Here is a 19,308-nt window from a genome sequence, read left to right as displayed (position 1 = left end):
ACAGATACATGCACAGAGAGGAAGGACTGTATGACAAGCTGACAAGAGGGCAGCTGTCTGCAGGCCGAGAAGAGGCCTCGAAAGAACCCAGCCTTGCCGACACTTTAATCTGGGACTTCCAGCCTCCAGAGCTGTGAGAAAGTAAATTTCTGTTGTTTAAGCCCTCCATGCTGTGAGCTTGTATTATGGAAGCCCCTGCAAACTAGCACAGGTCTTACGATTTAAGCCTTTTAATTTTACATAGTCCTCTATTCCCCTGGTTTAAAAATCAAACATGAAAAGTAATAGTGACCAGGTGGTCAAGTCCCCATCAGCAGCGCAGTATCGTGTTGCTAGCATTGCCTTTGACGTGATAGCGTGAAAATGCGGCTTTACCTCTGCCATACTTCTTCTGAGAAAAGCCAGAACCTCAGTCTAATCACGAGGAAAACGTCAGCTAAATCTCAAGTGAGAAATACTCTACAAAACACCTAACTGGTATTCCTCAAAACTGTCAGAGTCTCGAAAAACAAGGTAGGTCTGGGAAACAGTCACAGCCAAGAGGAGCCGGAAGTGACGTGATGACTAAATGTGACGTGGTGTCCTGGGTGGGGTCCTGGAACAAAGGACACTGGGTACACTGAGGGAATCTTAATAAAAATGTGTCGATATTGGTGCATTAAAGACTGGACCGTAGTAATGTGAGATGTTAATAATAGGGGAAACTGGGTGAGGAATACAGGAACTCTGTTATCTTTGCAATTTTTCTGTAACTCGAAAACTGCTCTAAATAAAATTTATTTTTAAAAAGTAATAGTGAACATTCTCACTCCGATTTCTTTCCCTGATCCACCCAGTTCCCGTTCCCACCTACAGTCATCTTTTTATTAGTGTTCTTGATCCTTCAAGAATTCCTTTTTGGGGGGAGTGGGGAGGTAATTAGGTTTAATTTTTCACTTATTTATTTAATGGAGGTACTGGGATTGAACCCAAGACCTCATGCATTCTGAGCACGTGCTTTACCCCTGAGCTATATACCCTCCCCCCTCAAGAATTCCTTTATGCAAATATGAACGTATACTGATTTTTCTCCCACAGTGGACTTTTTATTTGCTCTGAAGATTTACTCACTTTTAACATAAAACAGTTGAAATATACAAAATAGGAAGAAAAACAATGCACCCCATATGCCCATCACTCATTCAACAATTAGCAAGAACTGGCTGAGTAGCTTCAGTTCTCTCCCTGCCTTGCCCTCTCTATCTTTTGCTGAACTGTTTTGCTAGTGTGTGTCTGAGCAACCTGGACATCTTACACCACCCAAAAAACCATATTCCACCACCATCAGTGATCAATGAAGGCCTCTTGTGAACTTTATAATCTGAGCGATGGGAGACACAGAGGGCTTTGCAGGGTGGGGGTGTGTAGGTACTAGCTAATTATGTCCATGTGTGGGATGGTTTGGGCGTGGAGGAGGCTAGAGCAGGGAGGCCAATTATGAAACGCCTTTGGTCTAGATACCAAGGGTGATGGGTGATGGGGCCCGACACTTAGAGGTTGCAGCAGGATGAAGAGGGAGAGGAGGACCAGCTCTTCTGTGGTGGGCTACTGACCAGCCTGGCTGCATTTGGATGCCTGCTGGGAGGACAGAGGGGACCTGGCTGTGAGGGCAGGGCTGCTGCCACTGTCTGTGTCCACAGGTCCTGCAGGCAGGAGTGGGCCCATTAGCCAAGGCTCCCCTTCTCACGAGAGTGAGCTCATTTTGAACATCTCATCCGAGGTGGCACTTTTCCATTGTGCCCTAGTAAAGCCTGTCCCTTGCCTGGCTTAGTGGGCCAGTATCTACTCCTTCACGACTCATGAACATGGCATGTTGGAACTGAAAGGGCCTCAGAGATGGCAGAATCTAACCCTTCTCTGGTTAGAGATGGGGAAACCGAGGCCCAGAGTAGAGAAGTAAGATGTTTAGGGCCACGCAGGGAGTCAGGAGTGCTGGCATTGTCACCTTGGTCTCTTTCTTCCACCCTAGGATCTTCCCTTACCTAGGGCTTCATCTTCTCTCCAAACCCTGCTCCCAAAAGAGATACGTCATTAGCCATTGGTGCCCAGCATGTATAAATTTTTAAATCCCTGGGTAATCCCTCTCCCAGAGGATTACCTGGGATACATTTGTATCCTAAGCCTTCTTGCTAATGATAGTGTAACAGAAAACCACTATTCATTGAGCAGCTTCCGTTGGCCATGAACTGTGCTAGGAGATTTTCACAGACCATGTCTGAGTCTTCCCAAATCCCATGAGGCAGGTGTTATTATTTCTGTAATCTCCCATCATAGAGATGGGCAAATTGAGATACAGAGAGATGTAGCTTGTCTAACACCATCCAGGGAGGGTGTGACAGAGGCAGTGTCTGTCTAACTGGAAAGTCTACACTCTCAACCACTAACCCCTTGGCCTCTGAAGAACAGGGTGGATCCCCACCAAAAGGACGATGGTTGCTCCCTGGTCTCCTCCCTCTTGGTCCTCAACCCCATCCAGCAGCCTCAAGCCCTTCAGAGGAGCACACAGGCTGGAGACAGAGTCTGGCCACCACCTGCTGCCATCTCTAAGGAGCTGGGCCATTCCCAAGGTGGTTGATGGCTTTTGGTGTTTGGGGCTGTAAACAGACTTCTATGTTCCAGATGCTCAAGGAAATTTCAGTGCTGCCTGTTACTGTCTCATCTCTGTCAGGATTCAAGTGAACAGCACAGTGTGAAGGACACAGAAAGGTTGCCTGCCCATTGCGAGGCCTTTACTGAGGGTCTGCTTAGCCGAGGCACCCTGCTCTGGACACATGTATGTCCCTGCCCTGGCCTCTGTTACTCAGGTGCTCGGACCAGGCGGGGAGGTGTCACAGGAGACAGGGCTGTACGGAGAGACTCGGACTCTGGAGATAAGGACAGGGTGCTGTCTTGGGACGTTTGAGCATGGAAGGATGCTGGCACAGGTGCGCACAGGTGTTCTAGGCGGAGGGTGCCGCCTGTGTGAAGGGCAAGGCTGAAGAGTGGATACGTGCCCCGAAGGTCGGCTGGCCGCGGAGAAAGGGCACCGGGAGTGGTAGAAGATGCGCGGAGGCGGTGGTGGTGGGGAACAGGTGTCCAGAGGCCGAGAGCCAGGCCGGTTCGTGGGTTCACTCTGAGCAATGCGGAGCCGGGTCACATGGATGGTGTGGGGCGCACCCATAGCTTTCCGATCTGGCCCCTGGCCGGCAGCCCTGTGGGGCTCAGGGAGCCGGGGTTCAGGACGCGGTCAGAGGCGGGCGCGCGCGCCGTCGCCGCGGGATGCGCCCCGCCCCCGCCGGCCTCCCGGAGCCTGGGGTTCGAGTCTTGGCTCTGCCGTGACTCGCTGCGGTGCCCGCGCCAGGTCCTTGTCTCCTTGGGCCTCCGTTTTCTCATGCCCGAGGTCTCCGAGAGTCCGGAATGTCGGTCCCGCGCGGCCCCGATTCCGCAGGCCGTCACGGGGGGCGGGGCAGCGGCCCGGCTTCCGCAGCGCGCCCGCCCCTCCCCCGCCCGCTCGCGGGAGCGCGGACGCGCTCGGTCGCGCTCGTACCTGGCCGCCGCCGGGAGCGAGGTTGGGCGGGCGGGGCCGGAGTGCCCCGCCCCCGGCCCTGCCCCCACTCCAGCCGGGCCAATCGGAGGGGGCGGATGGCCCCGTGTGGGCTACGCGCTGGGGGCGGGGCCTGCGGGGGATGAGGAGGGAGTCCGCGGGCTGGTGGCGGGAGGCGGTCGGGCGGAGGCGGTGGCGGCGACGGCCGGTCCCGGGACAGCGACGCAGCGCACCGGCGGCCGCGACAGGGCCGATCAGGCTCCGCAGCCCGCCGCAGCCGCCGCCTCGCCGCTGAGGGCCCGAGAACACGGCGGCGGGCGCGCGGCCTGTGAGGGCGGCCGGAGCGGCGGGCGCGGCGCGGCGCCGAGCGTCCTGTCAGGCTGCCGAGGGCGCCGCGGACCCGCGCCGCGATGATGCCGGTGAGTGCGGGCGGCGGCGGTTTCCTACGCGGGCGGCGGGCCAAGCCTCCTTCCTCCCGCGGCTCCCGGCCCCCAGGTCTCGAGCCGGGCGGGCGGGGAAGGAAGTGGCCTGGAGGGTGCGCCCGGCCCCGGCTCCCCCCCGGGCGGGCAGGTGGGGGCGGCGCCGCTGTCAGCTCGGGGCCCTGCCGGGCCGGGGTCCGGGGGTCGGATCGGGGGTCCGGGGTCGAGGTCGGGATCCACGCGGGGATCCCTCGGCCGCCGCGCGGCCCTTCCTGCCGAGCCTCCTGGCTGGGGGCTGTCGGGGAGGGGAAGCCGGAGGTGAAATTGGAGCCGGTTTCCCCTCCGCCCTGGCGTGTGGTCGGACAGGGAGACGGGGGTGTCGTTTGGCGCTCGCCCCATTTCAGGGTCTCTCGGCGCCTCTGACCCCCGCCTGAAATTTGCTGGTGTCGTATTTGGAGTCGGCAGTGTGGGCACCCCCGTGTGGTGTTCCCACGCCGAAACCCACATTTCTCCGTGGTCCTTTCCTGATTCTGAAATCCTGCTGCATTCAGGAATTTACTTAGGGAATGGATTTTGAGAGCCATCTTGGGAATTCCCTTTTACCGTGCCTCGGGATTTGTGCATTTGGCTTTAGCGGGCCTGTTGTCGGTGTGTTCTGAAGGTTGCGCTAGGTTCATTGGTGGTGGTGCCGCCTTTGTCTTGCCCTCAAGGATACGTTCTACTGGAAAGAAGACAGCGGTCATTAAATTTGCCATTCTCCTACCCGACCTCTTCCTTACCTATAATCTGAATAGCAATGGGGGCTGAATTACAATTTTTCTAATCTGGTTTTTGTGAGGTGAATGTCATGACTTGTGGAAAAAATGTAGGACTGGTGGTACCCAGTTGGATGTATTGGTTTTCTGAGTGCCTATATGTTAAGTAAAATTCTCAAACACATTTATAGTAAAGTAACAACAAAATTGTTCTTTTAAACCCACTATTTCTACATTGAAAATCACATCCAGAAGGGAAGTTTCCTCTGCATTTGCTTCTTGAGTACTATTATTCTGCTGTGCTTCATCCAAGGACATATAGATTAGAAATTTTTTTCTCTTGATCTTTCAATTCGTTTCCTGTCTCTTGATAATCTCTTCTCCCCTTTTGAACTGATTCCAACACATCATGTTCACAGAGTCTTAAGGTTTGACCTAGTTGATCCGTAGATCCTTCTTTGGCATCAGGGCTTCTTGGGTTTCTAAATGTTTGAGTTTAAGTGAATGATTATCTTGTAATGGAAGGAGAATTGGATGAGCATCAGAAGATCCAAAGTCAAGTACTGGTTCTGCTACTTTTTAGCAGTGTGACCTTGAACAAGTCAAGGTCTCCAAGCCTGGAATTACCTCTAAAGTAGGGATAAAAACATACCAATATCTGAGGACTGTCTTGGGGATCAAAAAGGTTGATGTATCCAAAACTGCTTGTCAAGTAGAATGCTTTGCACATATTTATTATGGTTATATATAGCTCTGAATTGTTAATTTCTAATTTTAACCTCTGCAAGATAAGGCATTTGGAAACAGTTCCTTCCCTAATTCTCACTGGCTAGATTTAGAAAAGGCATTATGATCTTTTGGAATTTGAAAGCAGTTTTAGTTAAATCCTGTAATAGTTGATTGCTGTATTATACTATAGTAATACTGAAGGATATCTATAGAATTTTGACTGGTTTCATCATTGTGTAATGTTTAATTATAAATACACTGTTAAGAAATTTGGCTTACATTTTCCATGTGGTACAGACATTTTACCTCTATACTCCACATGGTTAGAATTTCTAGTCTCTACCTTACCAGGTTTCCTTTTTAAGAAGTTCATTTAACTGGCAATTGGGACATTTCTTCATGATACTCAAAATAATCAAATACTGTTTTTTAAAAACAGGCCTATTAACCATTTAAAACACACTGCTTTTGTTTCAGAATGCTTTCTAGAAAAAGATGGTGTTTCTCTTAGTTCTCTTCTTGTGTCCTTTACGTTTGTATTTCCTTCTTGTTCCCTAAAAATGCTACTTGTAGGATTGAGTCCTCCCTCTGTAAACATAGTTGGGGTTGGTTGTAAATTTAATAGAAGTTTTAAGAACATGCCATTCTTACTTGATACTATCTTAAACTACGCATCCAAGATATAAATAAGATTTTTCTTACTTCATTATATATTTGGTGTTCATCATTATCATGAATCATCAAAGGGAGATGATCATATTTTGCATAGTGTGTATAGAGTAGCACTATCCCGGAAGAATGGTAATGAGCCACACAAATGCCATTTAAAATTTTCTAGTACCTTCATACAAAAGATGGTGTTACTGGGGGGGGGATGGGGAGGTGATTAAGTAAGACGGTGTTATTTTTAATGTATCTTTTATTAACTCATTATACCAAAAAGGTTATCATTTTAACATGTAATCAATATGATAAATTAACTAAGATGGTATTTTACTTTTTTTTTTGGTACTAAGTCATTGAAATCCATTGTGAATTCAGTGTAAATCCTGTGAAGTTTTACATATAGAGCACACCTCAGTTCAGACTAGGACATTTCAAGTGCTCAGTAGCCACGTGTAGTTAGTGGCTACTATATTGAACAACACAGGTTTGGAAGATATTTTACTTGTTTGAAAATTGGCAATTAGTTTGTAGTACCTGTAATAGCTTTTAAGTGATCAGATGGCTTGCTGCAGCACCCAGTCTCTCAGCTGTTGGAAATAAATGGAAGAGTATCTGGCTATGTTCTCATCTGACACAATAAAATCTTTGTAGACATCTTCAATTTGCCTGTTCCACAAAATTTCATGACTGTCTACTTTTAAACAGAGTCATATTTTGGAATTTTCCCATGTTAGAATATCATTACATTCTAGTATCTATAGTCATTCATCTTTTTGTCTTTTTAAAAATGTTTTCCCAGGTTAAAAAAGGGCTGTTCTTTAAAGATTACTCGTTGACTGCTCTCTAAGATCTAGATTTGAAATCATTTAGGCCATGCCTAAACAACTTTGATAGAAATAAGTATTTTTTTAAAAATAGCCTGGTCAGAGCATGAAAACTGTCTTGATCATAAGCATCATTCTTTTTGAAAGAGAGTGAGCACTGCTGCTGTAAAACTTCTTGTGCACAGGTGAAATGCATCTGGGGAGTGGTGCTAAGGATACTTTTTTCTCTTCCGAAGGAGTGTTGATTTGAGTAAAAGAAGTTTTATGGCTCTGAAGTATGTTTTATTCATAAAAAAGGCACTCTGGTTGTAGTGTTTTGGTGTTAGTGGTGGGACTCCAGTAGACACCCCACAGTCAACTCCACTCATTTCTGTCCTAGGAGCCCTTTCAGCATATTAACTATGGGCTGTGGGTTACATTAGTTTGTGCTTAATATTTAGCTCTCATTAAACAAACACTTATTTCAGGTGTTCACTTTCTCTCCAATGTGGTAGAAAACACTTTGAGGTACAGGAATAGGTCTTTCTCTTTTTTAAACCATCAGCCGTCATGTAATTGATAACACAACAAACTGGAAGTAGGGAGGCTTAGGTTCTGTCCCCAGTTGTTAGTAACTGTGTGGCCTTTGGACTTAATCTCTTTGGGCCTCAGTTTCTCATGTGTAAAAGGAGTTGGTCCTGGATTTCTGAATGTTTGTGGTTGGTCTAGTACTTGATACATAGCAGATACTTTCAAGAAGGTCAGTAGTAGTCCCATTGGCTACATCAAAGGGTGAGGCAACCTGACGCTTGTTTTGGCCGACTTCAGTAAACTCATTCCCGGCCCAGGTATCTTTGTCAGATAGAGCAGATAGGAGGGGCTCAGTAGATGTTCACTATTACTGTTAATTAATAATTAAGTCATTTGGTAGGCTTGAATTTGCAGCCTAATTCAGTAAACAAAACACTGAGGACTGCAGATTTTTGTAAAGCTCTAGTTTCTTTAAGACAAAACTTACAAACAATATTACCATTTAAAATAATAAAACTCTTTTTAGCCTTTGGACTGCTGAAAAGTTCACAAAAGGAAAAGCAAAGCTCCGATCATACTAAGATATGTGTATAAAACAGTTTATTTTTAATACAGTTTTATTGAATTGAAAAATAGTTTATATGGATGACTCTTCTAAAGTCTGCAGTTTTAAGTACAGCAGTAAAAGTTGTGCAGCTGTTTTAACTTCCTACAATTCAGTTTAGTAATAGTGAGTCCTCAATGAATGGTATTTGTCATTATGTGCTAAAGCACTGTGTCGTACGTTTTGTGGTGGGGTCTCCGTTTTTATGGAGAACTGAGGCTGAAGAGGTAAAGAAGCTTGGCTAAGGTCCCCCAGCTAGAATGTGGTAAGACAAAGTTTGAAAATAAACTTTCTGACTCACTGGATAAAGAAGTTGTGGTATATTTATACAATGATATACTACTCAGCCATAAAAAATAAAATAATGCCATTTGCAGCAACATGGATGGACCTAGAGATCGTCATTCTAAGTAAGCTAAAAAGAGAAAGAAAAATACCATATGCTATCACTCACATGTGGAATCTGAAAAAAAGAAAACACTAATGAACTCAACTACAAAACAGAAAAAGACTCACAGTAGTAGTAAACAGTCGTGCTTGTGGGGGCGGAAATGAGGTGGGAATGGATAAATTTGGGAGTTTGAGATTTGTAAATGTTAGCCACTATATATAAAAGTAGATTTAAAAAATTTCTTCAGTATAGCACAGAGAAGTATATTCAATACTTGTAATAACCTTTAATTAAAAAGAATATGAAAATGAATGTATGTATGTATTTATATGTGTGACTGGGACTTTGTGCTGTACCCCAGAAATTGACATACTGTAACTGACTGTTCTTCAATTAGAAAAAAACCTTTCCGATTCAAAAGCCTTTGTTCCTAGCCTCTGTGCCAGTCACTTAGGGAAGTTTGGTATAGTCAAGGTATTTTGCTAGAGGTGCTAGTACATTGAATTGAGCTAAATATTTTCCCTTGATGCTTAGCTCAAATGGAACTTAATATTTAAAAGGATCTCAAGGTGAATTTTTTTGATAAAAGTAATAGTTTTTGCCATCTTGAGTTTGGGGACAACTGTGTTTTAATGTAAATGTGTTGAATGTATCTTTCCTTTCTTAGCATTCTACTTTGAAGAGTATGTGCTAGTATATATGCCTAAGAGTCACTTAGAAGTTTTAGCATGATAGGAACTTAAAATATCACCAGGTTATTGTATTGCGGTTATATAACTGGTTGTCAGCACTTTTTTTATGTGTGTTTGCACAGATGGGCAGTAATTTCTCTGGAAAACTTCGGTAGGACTTTGATGCCTTGAAGTGCTGTTGCCATAGTTATTTCACAAACTGATTCTAGGGCTGAACAGAGGAATGGTGGTAATCAGGTTCTGTTGTGACAGTTTCTTGGCTTGATTGCTCTGTTTTATTTCGCTACAAAGATAGCTGTATGACTGTTGTTTGTACTAATTGGTAAGCAAAAGCTGCTGTTACTGGATTTTGTACAATGAAAATCTTGCATGATGACATCATACAGAACAATAAAACACTAAAGAATTAGGTAATTTTGATTAAAATTAATAAATGACATTTGAAATATTAGTGTACAATTCAGAATAGGATCTTGTTAGCTTTATTTTTAGCATATCTAGAGAAAATGTTAACTGAAGTTTTGATAGAATCGTTATTGATAACGTATGTTGTGATTGTAATCATCATTGCTCAAGCAAATGCAAAGGCCCTGTGGTAGGAGCATGCCCAGCATTGTGGAGAAACAAGGAGGCCTGTGTGGCTGGAGCAGAGTATGTGAGGGGAGAGTGGAGGAGATGAAGTCAGAAAGGTGATGGTGGTGAGTGGATGGGTTAGGATCTTGCAGGGTCTTAGAGGTTATTGTAGAGACAGAATGTGGAGAGAAATTTCTACCAGAAGAAATGAAACACAGTGGTTTACTTCCTGTATCGTAGGTAGGTCTGAATAGCAGACACAGCAGGTAAACACTCTGTAGCAAGTGACAGTAAGGGGCTCGTGTCGTCTGGTTTAAGTGTGGATTCTGGCGTCACCATTTATTGGGTCTCTGAACTTGGGTGAAGTTACTTGATCCCTCAGTTCTTTGTCTTTAAACTGAGGATGATAATAATAATAAAAGTAACAATATAGGGTTGTTAGGAGGATCAGATAGACTATTACAGTGAAAGATGCCTGTTGTGTAGTAAACACTCAGTAAATGTTAGTTGTGTATAGTAAGTTTCATTTCCTCTGGAAAGCTTTCCTGTCTTTGCCTTGGCCAAATACAGCGATAGAGGCGTTCAATCAAACTGTTGTGTCTTTTTTTTTTAAGGTATAATTGAATACCATTAGATTCACCTTTTAATGTGTACAATTTAGCAATTTAAAGTGTATTTATGGGATTGTGCAACCATCACCATTGTCTAATTTCAGAACATTTTGCCTGGTCTGCCTTTACGGTACTTGTCCTAGTTGCAGTCTTAAACATTTGTTTGTGTGACTGATTACTATTTCTTGTCCTAGACTAATTTTCATGACGTCAGGAGCTATCTCTCTTTATTTGCTGTTTACCACCAGTGCCTGTCCCAGTGACCAGCCACATAGTTGGTGTTCAGGACAGTTTGTTGAATGAAAGAAGGCACGATGTGAAGAGTAGTGTTGGTCCCCATTGTGAAGAGGTGTGTATGTGTTGTAATGGGGTTCGCACTTGATTCTGTGGGTGATCAGAAACCACCAAACATTTTAAAAAGTGGAGTGATGCAGTCAGATTTGTATGGCAGATGGAGAATTCTGGAGCCAGGGAAGATGGACCTTGGAGTAAGGGAAATTCAAAAGAACAGAAAGGAGAGTTGGGAGACCAGTTGCTGCAGGCCAGACTTGACCTGAAGGTGAAGGGACAGATCCGGTCAATACGAGGTAAAATAGATTGGATGCTGTGAGAGAGAGTGTGTGTGCATACACGTGTGTGTGTGTGCACTGACGTGTAAGTTTGTGTGATTAAGAGAAAGGAAGGAAGTGCAGTGGCTGGAGTTGAGGATAACGGGTTTATTGCTCAACAGCCGGGCTTGTCTTTCCTGTAACTAAGATAGAAAACACGTGAGAAGGAATGGGTTTAAAGGGCTGTAAGGGGATGAATGAGGTTTACTTTGACTGTGTTGAGCTTGAGATGCCTGCTATATCCAGAGAGATGTCACTCTTAACTCTTAATGAAATGAATATATTTAATCATTTACCCTGTATTAAGTGGTTTTTAATGTTGTGTTTTGGTGTTCTAGATTACTGCCTGGGCATGTGTGGCATGCTGCACATGTATGTCATCCTTTTCACTTGTCTTTTTGCCTGATTAGTCCCCTGAGCCCCACTAGACCAAGCTTCGTGGGGCCGTGGCTGGCCTAGGCCTCCTCCATCTTTGTGCTCTCAGCACCTGGCAGAGCTTATGTGCACATTTTTTATAGCAGTGTAGTCTGTGTCTCTGCACTGATAGTTTGTGTTCTTCTTTTTGCTCTATTGCATGTTTATATTTCTATCTAATGGCAGTCTTGAAAATAATATCAGTAAATAATAATTAAACTCACAGATGCTCAAAATATAGACAGATCTTTGTGTTAGAACTAGAAGTGAGCAGTAAGATTTTTGTCAAAATGTGATGAGAGATGAAGTAAAATTTGACAATTTTAGGATTAACAAAAAAAACCCCAACAACAATAGGAACCAAGTGTTTTTTGGTAGGAAACACAAATGTCAGCCAGCAGGGAGTCGGCTCAGGCTCTGGAGCTGAGACTGTCCAGTTTCAAATTCTAGCTTTGCCGCTTAATAGTTCTGTGACCTGGGACAAATTATTTAGCTTCTCTGTGCCTTATTTTCCCCTTTAAGATGGGTTTAATAACAGTATATTTCAAAAGGGGGCTGTGAGGATTGTTGAGGTCTTGGCGCATTTGTTCACGTGGGGCGCAGGCACTCAGTCGTCTCTGCCCCTCTGAGGTTTTCTCCCGCAGCTGTAAGGCCTCACAGCAGAGGCTTCAATAGCAAAAGATTGGTCCACGCACTTGGCCCCACCGGGCGGATGCTTACGTTCTTTCCACTGAGAGACTGGGGCGGTAGGTGCAAATCTGTCAGGTTGATAGCCCAGAGAGGGAGTGGAGGCTCCGTGAACACAGGGCTTCGTTTCCTTTTCCCAGGGCAGCTGTCCCAGTGCTTAGGACCCGGGCTGCCTCTGGTTGGGGTTCAGCAAGTGCTTGTTTACTGACTGGCCTCAGCAGGCATTTGGGGCACATCCCTTATGTGCTGGGGCTGTGCCAGGGCTGGGCGCACCCCCTGCTGTCAGTGAGTTCACGGTGGGGAGCAACCATGTAAACAAAAAGTCCATCCTGAAACCTAAAGATTGTAAGAGTGGCAGTGTGCAAGCTCCAGTGGGCACAGCGGTGAGTGGAGTCTCCTCAGCCTTGGGTATCAGGGGAATTTTCACGAGCAGGTGACGTCTGAGTGGAGTTGAGAAGGCTGGGAAGCAGGGGAGATGGTGATGGCGGAGGTGTTGTGGGCAGAGGCTTTAACGCTTGCAGGCACTGGGATCTGGACTGGTGTGGTGTGTTGAGGGAGATAAATTGCTTGGAGCTCAAGGCCAAGTGAAGCAAGAAGGAGGCTAGAAAGGGAGGGAGAGGTCAGTTACTGAGAGCCGTGGATGACCTGCTCTTAGTTTGAACTGGATTCCAAGAAAGATATGAAACTGTTGAACGGTGGTTTTTTTTTTTAATTGTGGTAAAATATACATAACAAAATAAACCATTTTAACCATTTTTAAATGTGCAGTTCTGTGGCATTAAGTGCATTCCTGTTGTTCAGCAGCCGTCCCTACTATCCATCTCAGGAATTTCTTCATCTTCTCAAACTGAAACTACTGTCGCAGGATTTTAAGCAGAGTTGTAAGGTGTTCCAATTTCAGTGAAAGTTGGCATGAAGTGTCTGGAGTCAATGAGAAGTGTCTGTTGGGGTGGTCAAGGCAGAAGAGGGTCTCTGAGCAGCCAAAATAGTTGTTAGAGAATCATGTATTGAAGCCAGCGTGCAGGAGGCCCTCTCACTTAACCTTTGTTCTTACATGTTGTGCAATTCTAATTTACCTGGCTTCTACATCTTTAGGCACTGTCTCTGAGGTTGCTGGAGGGGTATAGCTGTGAGCAGACAGATGGCTGGAAACCATAGAAAGACACAGCTTTACGTACAACCTGAGGTTGTGGTCTGAGGATGTGCATCCTGACCTCAGTCAACACCAAAGATATCACGATGACAGATTACAGACTACACACAGGGTGGTGGTTAAAGTTCCTCATGATGACTGAGTCATCAGGAAAAGAGTAAATAATATCAGTGACATAGACAGCAGCCGGACACATTTTACATGAGCTCTGTCCAGCAGAAACATGTGAGCCACTAATGCCATTTTAAAATTTCTAGTAGCCACATAAAAAAATGAAAAGAAACAAGTGAAATTAATTTTAATATATTTTATATAACTTACTATCTCCAAATATTGTTAAACATGTAGTTAATATTAAAACATTATGAGTGAGGTATTTTACATTCTTTTTTTTTCATACTATGCTTCTCAAATTACAGAACATTTTTTAATATGTACAGCACATTTGAATTTGGACTAGCCACATTTCAGGTTCTCAATAGCCATGTGTGGCTAGTGGCCCTATTGAGTGGACAGCACAGTTTCAGATTTTGGCTCAGCTATTCAGAGGACTCTCATTTATAAGAATTAATTCCTCAAGGATTGTAGATGGCTGGTGTTTTATTATAGTAGTTTTCGTTTACTAATTTTTCCTTTTACATTTGAAAAACTATTGAGAGTCCATACAATGTAATAATTAAAGAGCACAGGTTTGAGGGCAGAGTGGGTTTGAATCTCACCTCTTTAATTGCCCGCTTATGTGAGTTACTTAATCTTGCTGTGTCTCAGTGTCCTCATTTGTAAAATGGGGGTCATAGTAGTGCCTACCTCCTTGGGTTTTGTGAGGATTAAATGAGTTGTTATATGTAAAGAATTTATAACAGTGTTTGGTATATAGTAAGCACTATACATGTGTGCTTTTATCTAAATATTTATTATCCCCAATATGTTAAATGATTTTGATTCAGTACATTTTAAAGATGTTCTTGCTTTGGAGACTGCTTAATTTTAGATAGGTAGTTAACAAGTTTTCACAGGTGAAAAAATGTTAAATTGTTATTTTGTGAGGATACTTTCTAATTGATATCTTTGGGTAACTAATTTTCTTGTTTGCTGCAACATTGAGGGTGCTTAACAACCACAGAAATAGTGTAATTACTAATTAAAAGATTTAGGATTATAATTAAAATTAGGAAAAATTTGAAAGGATGATTTTGTCAACATTTAATTACTAGTACTGTTATAATTAAACTATTCAATCTCAGAAATACTTTATCAGCCCTACTATGTCTGGGGAGACTACCTAGTTCTATTTTTTTTCCATTGGTATATTCTAACACTGAATTATTTTGAGATTTCACCTTCTATTATTATCTGTTGTTAGTGTAGGAAAGAATAGTGAAAGTAAAACCAAATATAAAAAGATCCCTGTTTGGCATGTGGAAGACATTTAAGAGAAGTTCCCTTATCACCTTCTAGAGTGAAGCATGGCTGGAAACGTAACCACATTAGGGTATGGTTATTTAAATGTCAAATTTTGGGCACAGAAGAAAGCAGTGCTTAATGAGGGGTTATTTAATCACGGCTGTGTTCATCTGTCGTTGATTGGCGGGCAGTGGAACAGGTAAGCAGACTCTATTTAGAATGTAATCAGCCCACTGCCGGCTCCCACACGCCCTCTCTCCTCCCCTTCCTGGCTAACTCCTGTAGTCTCAGCCCACAGGTTGCTTCCTCTGGGACTTTTTTCATGACACTGGCACCTGGATCAGGCTGTCCTTCTGTGGATCTCATAGCACTCTGCTGTCCCCACTGTAGTTACCTGGTACCTTCTCTGTCTCAGCTCCAAATTCAGTGAAGGGCGATGGTGACCGTGTGTGCCCCGAGCCTGTTCTAAGGCCACGTGGGGTGCAGTAAAATTACCCTAAATGAATGAATGAGCAAGTCTGTAAATGTGTCTGGTTTGATACATACAGTGTAACACTGCTTCACACTATGGGTTTTGGCTCTCCTGCCTGTTCTGCTGCAATGTCTTGTCAGAAAATAAACCCGAGAGCCTAATTTTAATCTCCTTTCTGTGGTTATTTGCCTCTAGACTTGAACAGATCTTCAAATGCCATTGTTAACAGAGAATATCTCATGGTCTAGTTGGTTTCTGGTAGGAGTCCTTTTGGAGAGTTGCTGATAATTAGACAGTAAGGCTTACGTGGGATAACTAGGAGGAAAATGGGTGTTTTTATAATAGTGGTAGTAGCTGCTTACACTTTTGGTAATCAGGTCAAGGTAGCTAAGTTCCATGACTAAATTTAATGGAAAAATGATCTTTTGTGTTTGTTTTGCCGGCTTTTTTTGCTATGCAAAACTGTTACTGAAGTCTCTTGACCTGAAGCTTTGTGGTTAGCGATACAGTAGAAGACCCCACTTGCCGCAGTTGATGAGAGATTGGCTGACAGTCACAGAAGTCTGGTGCTGAAGATCACTAAGATCAAAATTCTGCGCTGCCGTTGAGTCAGGCAGGACAAGACTATAAACATAGGGTTGGTGGGTTCTTTTGGAGGCTCAAATAGACATTTAGATTTTTGCAAAATTTCACTGCCTTCGTATCTTGCCACCCCCAGAACAATCTGCATTTAAGTGATCTATACTTTTGTTTTGAAATTTTCCATTTCTTGTGGGTGGAAGCCTTATTAGTTTGTTGTAAAACCATGGTTTATGATCTCTGTTACTACAAAGTGAGGAAAGGTCCATGTAAATAACTGCTGAAATCCTTTCTAGTGCTAACTGCTAATGATGTTGTGTTAGCAGAAGAGAGTAGTCTCCGTGGGAAAGTCCTCTGTTAAGGAGGCTCTTGGAGGAGCAGCATCTGAGTTTGCGTTGCATGTGAATTCTGAGATGGAGAGAGGCCAAGTGACCCAGGCCAAGAACGGAAGGCGGTTTTATTCTGGGTGTTAGATCCATACTTTTAACAGATATGTCTGTGCCTCCGTTATATGCCAGGCGTTGGGAAAGATACGAATGGCATAGGAGGGAGATAGATGTAGTACAAAAAAAGTGATATTCAGCGGATGTTTACACAACAAATATTTACTACCTTTTATTATATGCCAACATGGTGCTAGGCATTGGAGACCTAAAGACACTAATTTGCTGTCTTCAGGGGGTTTGTAGTCTAGTTGACAAAAACATACAAAACAGGTACCTTGTTGGGCCGAGAACACAGATTTTGGAATCAGGTAGGGCTGGATCAAGCCCTGGTCCTGCTGCTTACTAAATGTGTGACCCTAAGCAAGTTACATGACATGTTGGAACTTATCTCCTCATCCTAAAGTAACAGTGCCTCTCTCTCTAAATTATAGGGCGGCCATAGGGAGAAATAATATATAGCCTAAAAGAAAAGTGGTAGAATGGTGTGTATTCTCGTGGGAAAATGCCCCAAATGTAATGTTGGCCAAAAAGCTCATATTCTATTTATTGTAGTCTCACTGTAATAAAGAAGGAAAGGGCTTTGTGGTGGAGAAAAAGGTCTGAAAAGATATATACCAGCTGTTTAAAGTGTGGGTCATTAGGGGGGCGCTCTATTTTTTATTACATGTATTATTAGATTCTAAAAAAAATTGTACATATGTTACTTTGCTACCTAAAAGGTAATAAAGAAAAACAAAAAACCTCTTCGCAGGATTTCTGGCAGGATTGAATGATATTATGCATGGAGAATGCCCTGCATGAGGTCTAGCACATCGTGAGTGTCAGTCAGTAAATGGGTGCCCGAACTGTTACTGTTGGACTTGGCAGCTGAGGAGGAAGGCTGCTGGACTGCAGAACTCTTGAAGACTGAAGTTGGGTTCTGTGGTTTGAATTTCCAAGGTCAGTTATTTCTTCGGGCATAGGATAAAAACACATCTGCCTCATCTTGAAGGGAGGGTGAGGGGTAGCCTGCCAAGCTGTGATGCCTGTCCTAAAAGAGACTTGGGACCCTCATGCACCATGTGGCTTTTGGAGTCACTCCTGGGTTTAGATTCGGACCTTGAGCAAGGTATTAAGCCTCTCTTGACCCTGCTTCTTCATCTGTAAAATGGGGTGATGCTCCTGTCTCTTTGATTTGCATATCGTAAATGGTTCTGTTCCTTGTTTCTGTTGGATGAAGGGTAGAAAAGAGTCTTTTTTGTAGGTAGGATGAAGGGCTGTCTTTTAAGTGCAGTAAGTGCGAGTGAAGTAGGTAGTTGAAATGACTCTTAATGAAAACAAGATCTATTCTATGGTTTTTGTTTTCTCTGTGGTCTTGATTTTTAAAATATTTGTTGCTTTGTGGTACTCTTCTCTGGAGAGTGTTTTGTTGCAAATGAAACAGTGTAGTTTTTCATAGGCATGATTTATACTGGGTGCCTATCCATCCAGGTGTGCAAGAGAAGGTCTTGGTTTTTACCTGTTGTCCTGGTAGTCTATCTTTTCTTAGCTTTCTTTTCTTTTCTTTTCTTTTCTTTTCTTTTCTTTCCTTTCCTTTCCTTTCCTTTCCTTTCCTTTTCCTTTTCCTTTTCCTTTTCCTTTTCCTTTTCCTTTTCCTTTTCCTTTTCCTTTCCTTTCCTTTCCTTTCCTTTCCTTTCCTTTCCTTTCCTTTCCTTTCCTTTCCTTTCCTTTCCTTTCCTTTCCTTTCCTTTCCTTTCCTTTCCTTTCCTTTCTCTCCTCTTCTCTTCTCTTCTCTTCTCTTCTTTTCACAAAAGAGACCATGTTGGGTTCTTAGTTATATGGTCACCTCAGTTATATCCCAGATGAATGCCTTGGACTTATTTTTAACAAATGCTGTCACTTAGCTTACCTTTTTCAGGGTCACACTGATAGGGAGCCCTCTTATAATATTTTAAAATATGGATGTGTCTTATGATCAGCTACCCTTTATAATTTGTACTTGATAAAGTGTTTCTGTGTCAATTTTGTTTCCTGGTTCTCTTTTGTGATTTAATCTCAGTTCGTTTCTATAATTTTTAAAGTTCTGGGGTCTTTCTAACTTTTGCCAGTGTCCAAAATTGTTGCCAGGTTTTTAAATAAATAAGAAAGGGAGGAAATTAGATTTGAGTGAATACTGTATGTCAGGCTTCTTGCTAGACATTTTACAGACCTTCTCATTTAGTATTGAGTAAACAGTGTAACTAAATAAACTGCTGAGAGGGAGGCATCCTGCTGGGCTGAGAATCAAGAAACCTGATTTCAGTCTTGGTTTTGTTACTAAGATTTATTAACCTTGACAAATTATTTCCTTCTCTGGGCTTCTGCTTCCTCATCTGTAAAATGGGGAAGGACTGGTGGTGAGATAAGGTTCCTTTCTGGCTCTAAGATTTGATGGCTGATCTTTATGATAGCTTAAATTTGAAACTCTCAGTTTATCCCTTTTAATTGCACTGAATGCTTTTTTGAAAGGATTAAGAAGCAAGTGGTCACTTATTCTAAAATAACTCAAATTACCAAAACAATTTTTTTAATCTTTTCTTTTTCCCCAAACAGCTTTAGTGACTGTTGAAAAAAAATTGAGGCACCTATGTACTGTCCTTGCAAATTTGCAGCTTAAAATGTTTGCTTTTAATAGGAACGGTATGAATGTTACCTTAGGGAGCACACTATTTTATTTGTGTGTTAAAATATGGATCCTTGTGAGAATATCCTGAGTGCTGAGCCAACGATAATAACACGTTGACTACTTTTGAGACCAGAGAGGAAAGAAAACTATTTTGTGGCAGTGTAGGGACGTGATAAGACTAAAGGAAAGATGATCTGCCAACCTGTGCCCCATTTCCTCCCCTCTTCTGGATGGAAACAGCTAGAGCTTTCAACTTGGTCCAGAGCTGGTACTTCCCTGTGTTTGCTGAATGGAGTTACTGAGGCTCTGGACCCTGTGGGGCGGCCTGGAAGGAGGGAGGTCCACATAGCAGGATAATCCCTGCTTCTCACACCTGGAAGGGCTCGCAGGAAGGAGCCTTTCTTGCTGACCTTTTCTCCCTGCTTCCCTCCCACTTTGTCTTTGCTTTGATTTTACGCTCTCTCTACCGGTTTGCAGGGAGAGGACCAGTCAGGGCCTGGGAGGCAGTGTGATGTGATGGAACAGGCACAGGCCGTGGAGCCAGGCAGACTTGTGCTCACATCTG

The 19,308-nt window shown here is 43.4% G+C and overlaps 1 protein-coding gene across 2 annotated transcripts in view; it reads left to right on the top strand.

Annotated features, from left to right (window-relative positions):
- Positions 1–3,688: 3,688 nt before the first annotated feature.
- PPP1R13B (protein phosphatase 1 regulatory subunit 13B) overlaps positions 3,689–19,308 on the top strand; it is an 80,979-nt gene continuing 65,359 nt past the window's right edge. Inside the window, exon 1 of one of the 2 annotated variants that reach the window (XM_032482758.1) lies at positions 3,689–3,981. In XM_032482758.1, coding sequence (XP_032338649.1) covers positions 3,973–3,981 — 9 coding nt within the window. In that variant the 5' untranslated portion in view covers positions 3,689–3,972. The remainder of the gene's footprint in view (positions 3,982–19,308) is intronic. The other variant, XM_032482759.1, reaches the window with a different exon arrangement.

Source organism: Camelus ferus, chromosome 6 (assembly GCF_009834535.1).
Source record: "Camelus ferus isolate YT-003-E chromosome 6, BCGSAC_Cfer_1.0, whole genome shotgun sequence".
Classification (NCBI taxonomy): Eukaryota; Metazoa; Chordata; class Mammalia; order Artiodactyla; family Camelidae; genus Camelus; species Camelus ferus.
This window is presented reverse-complemented; position numbering and strand designations above follow the sequence as displayed.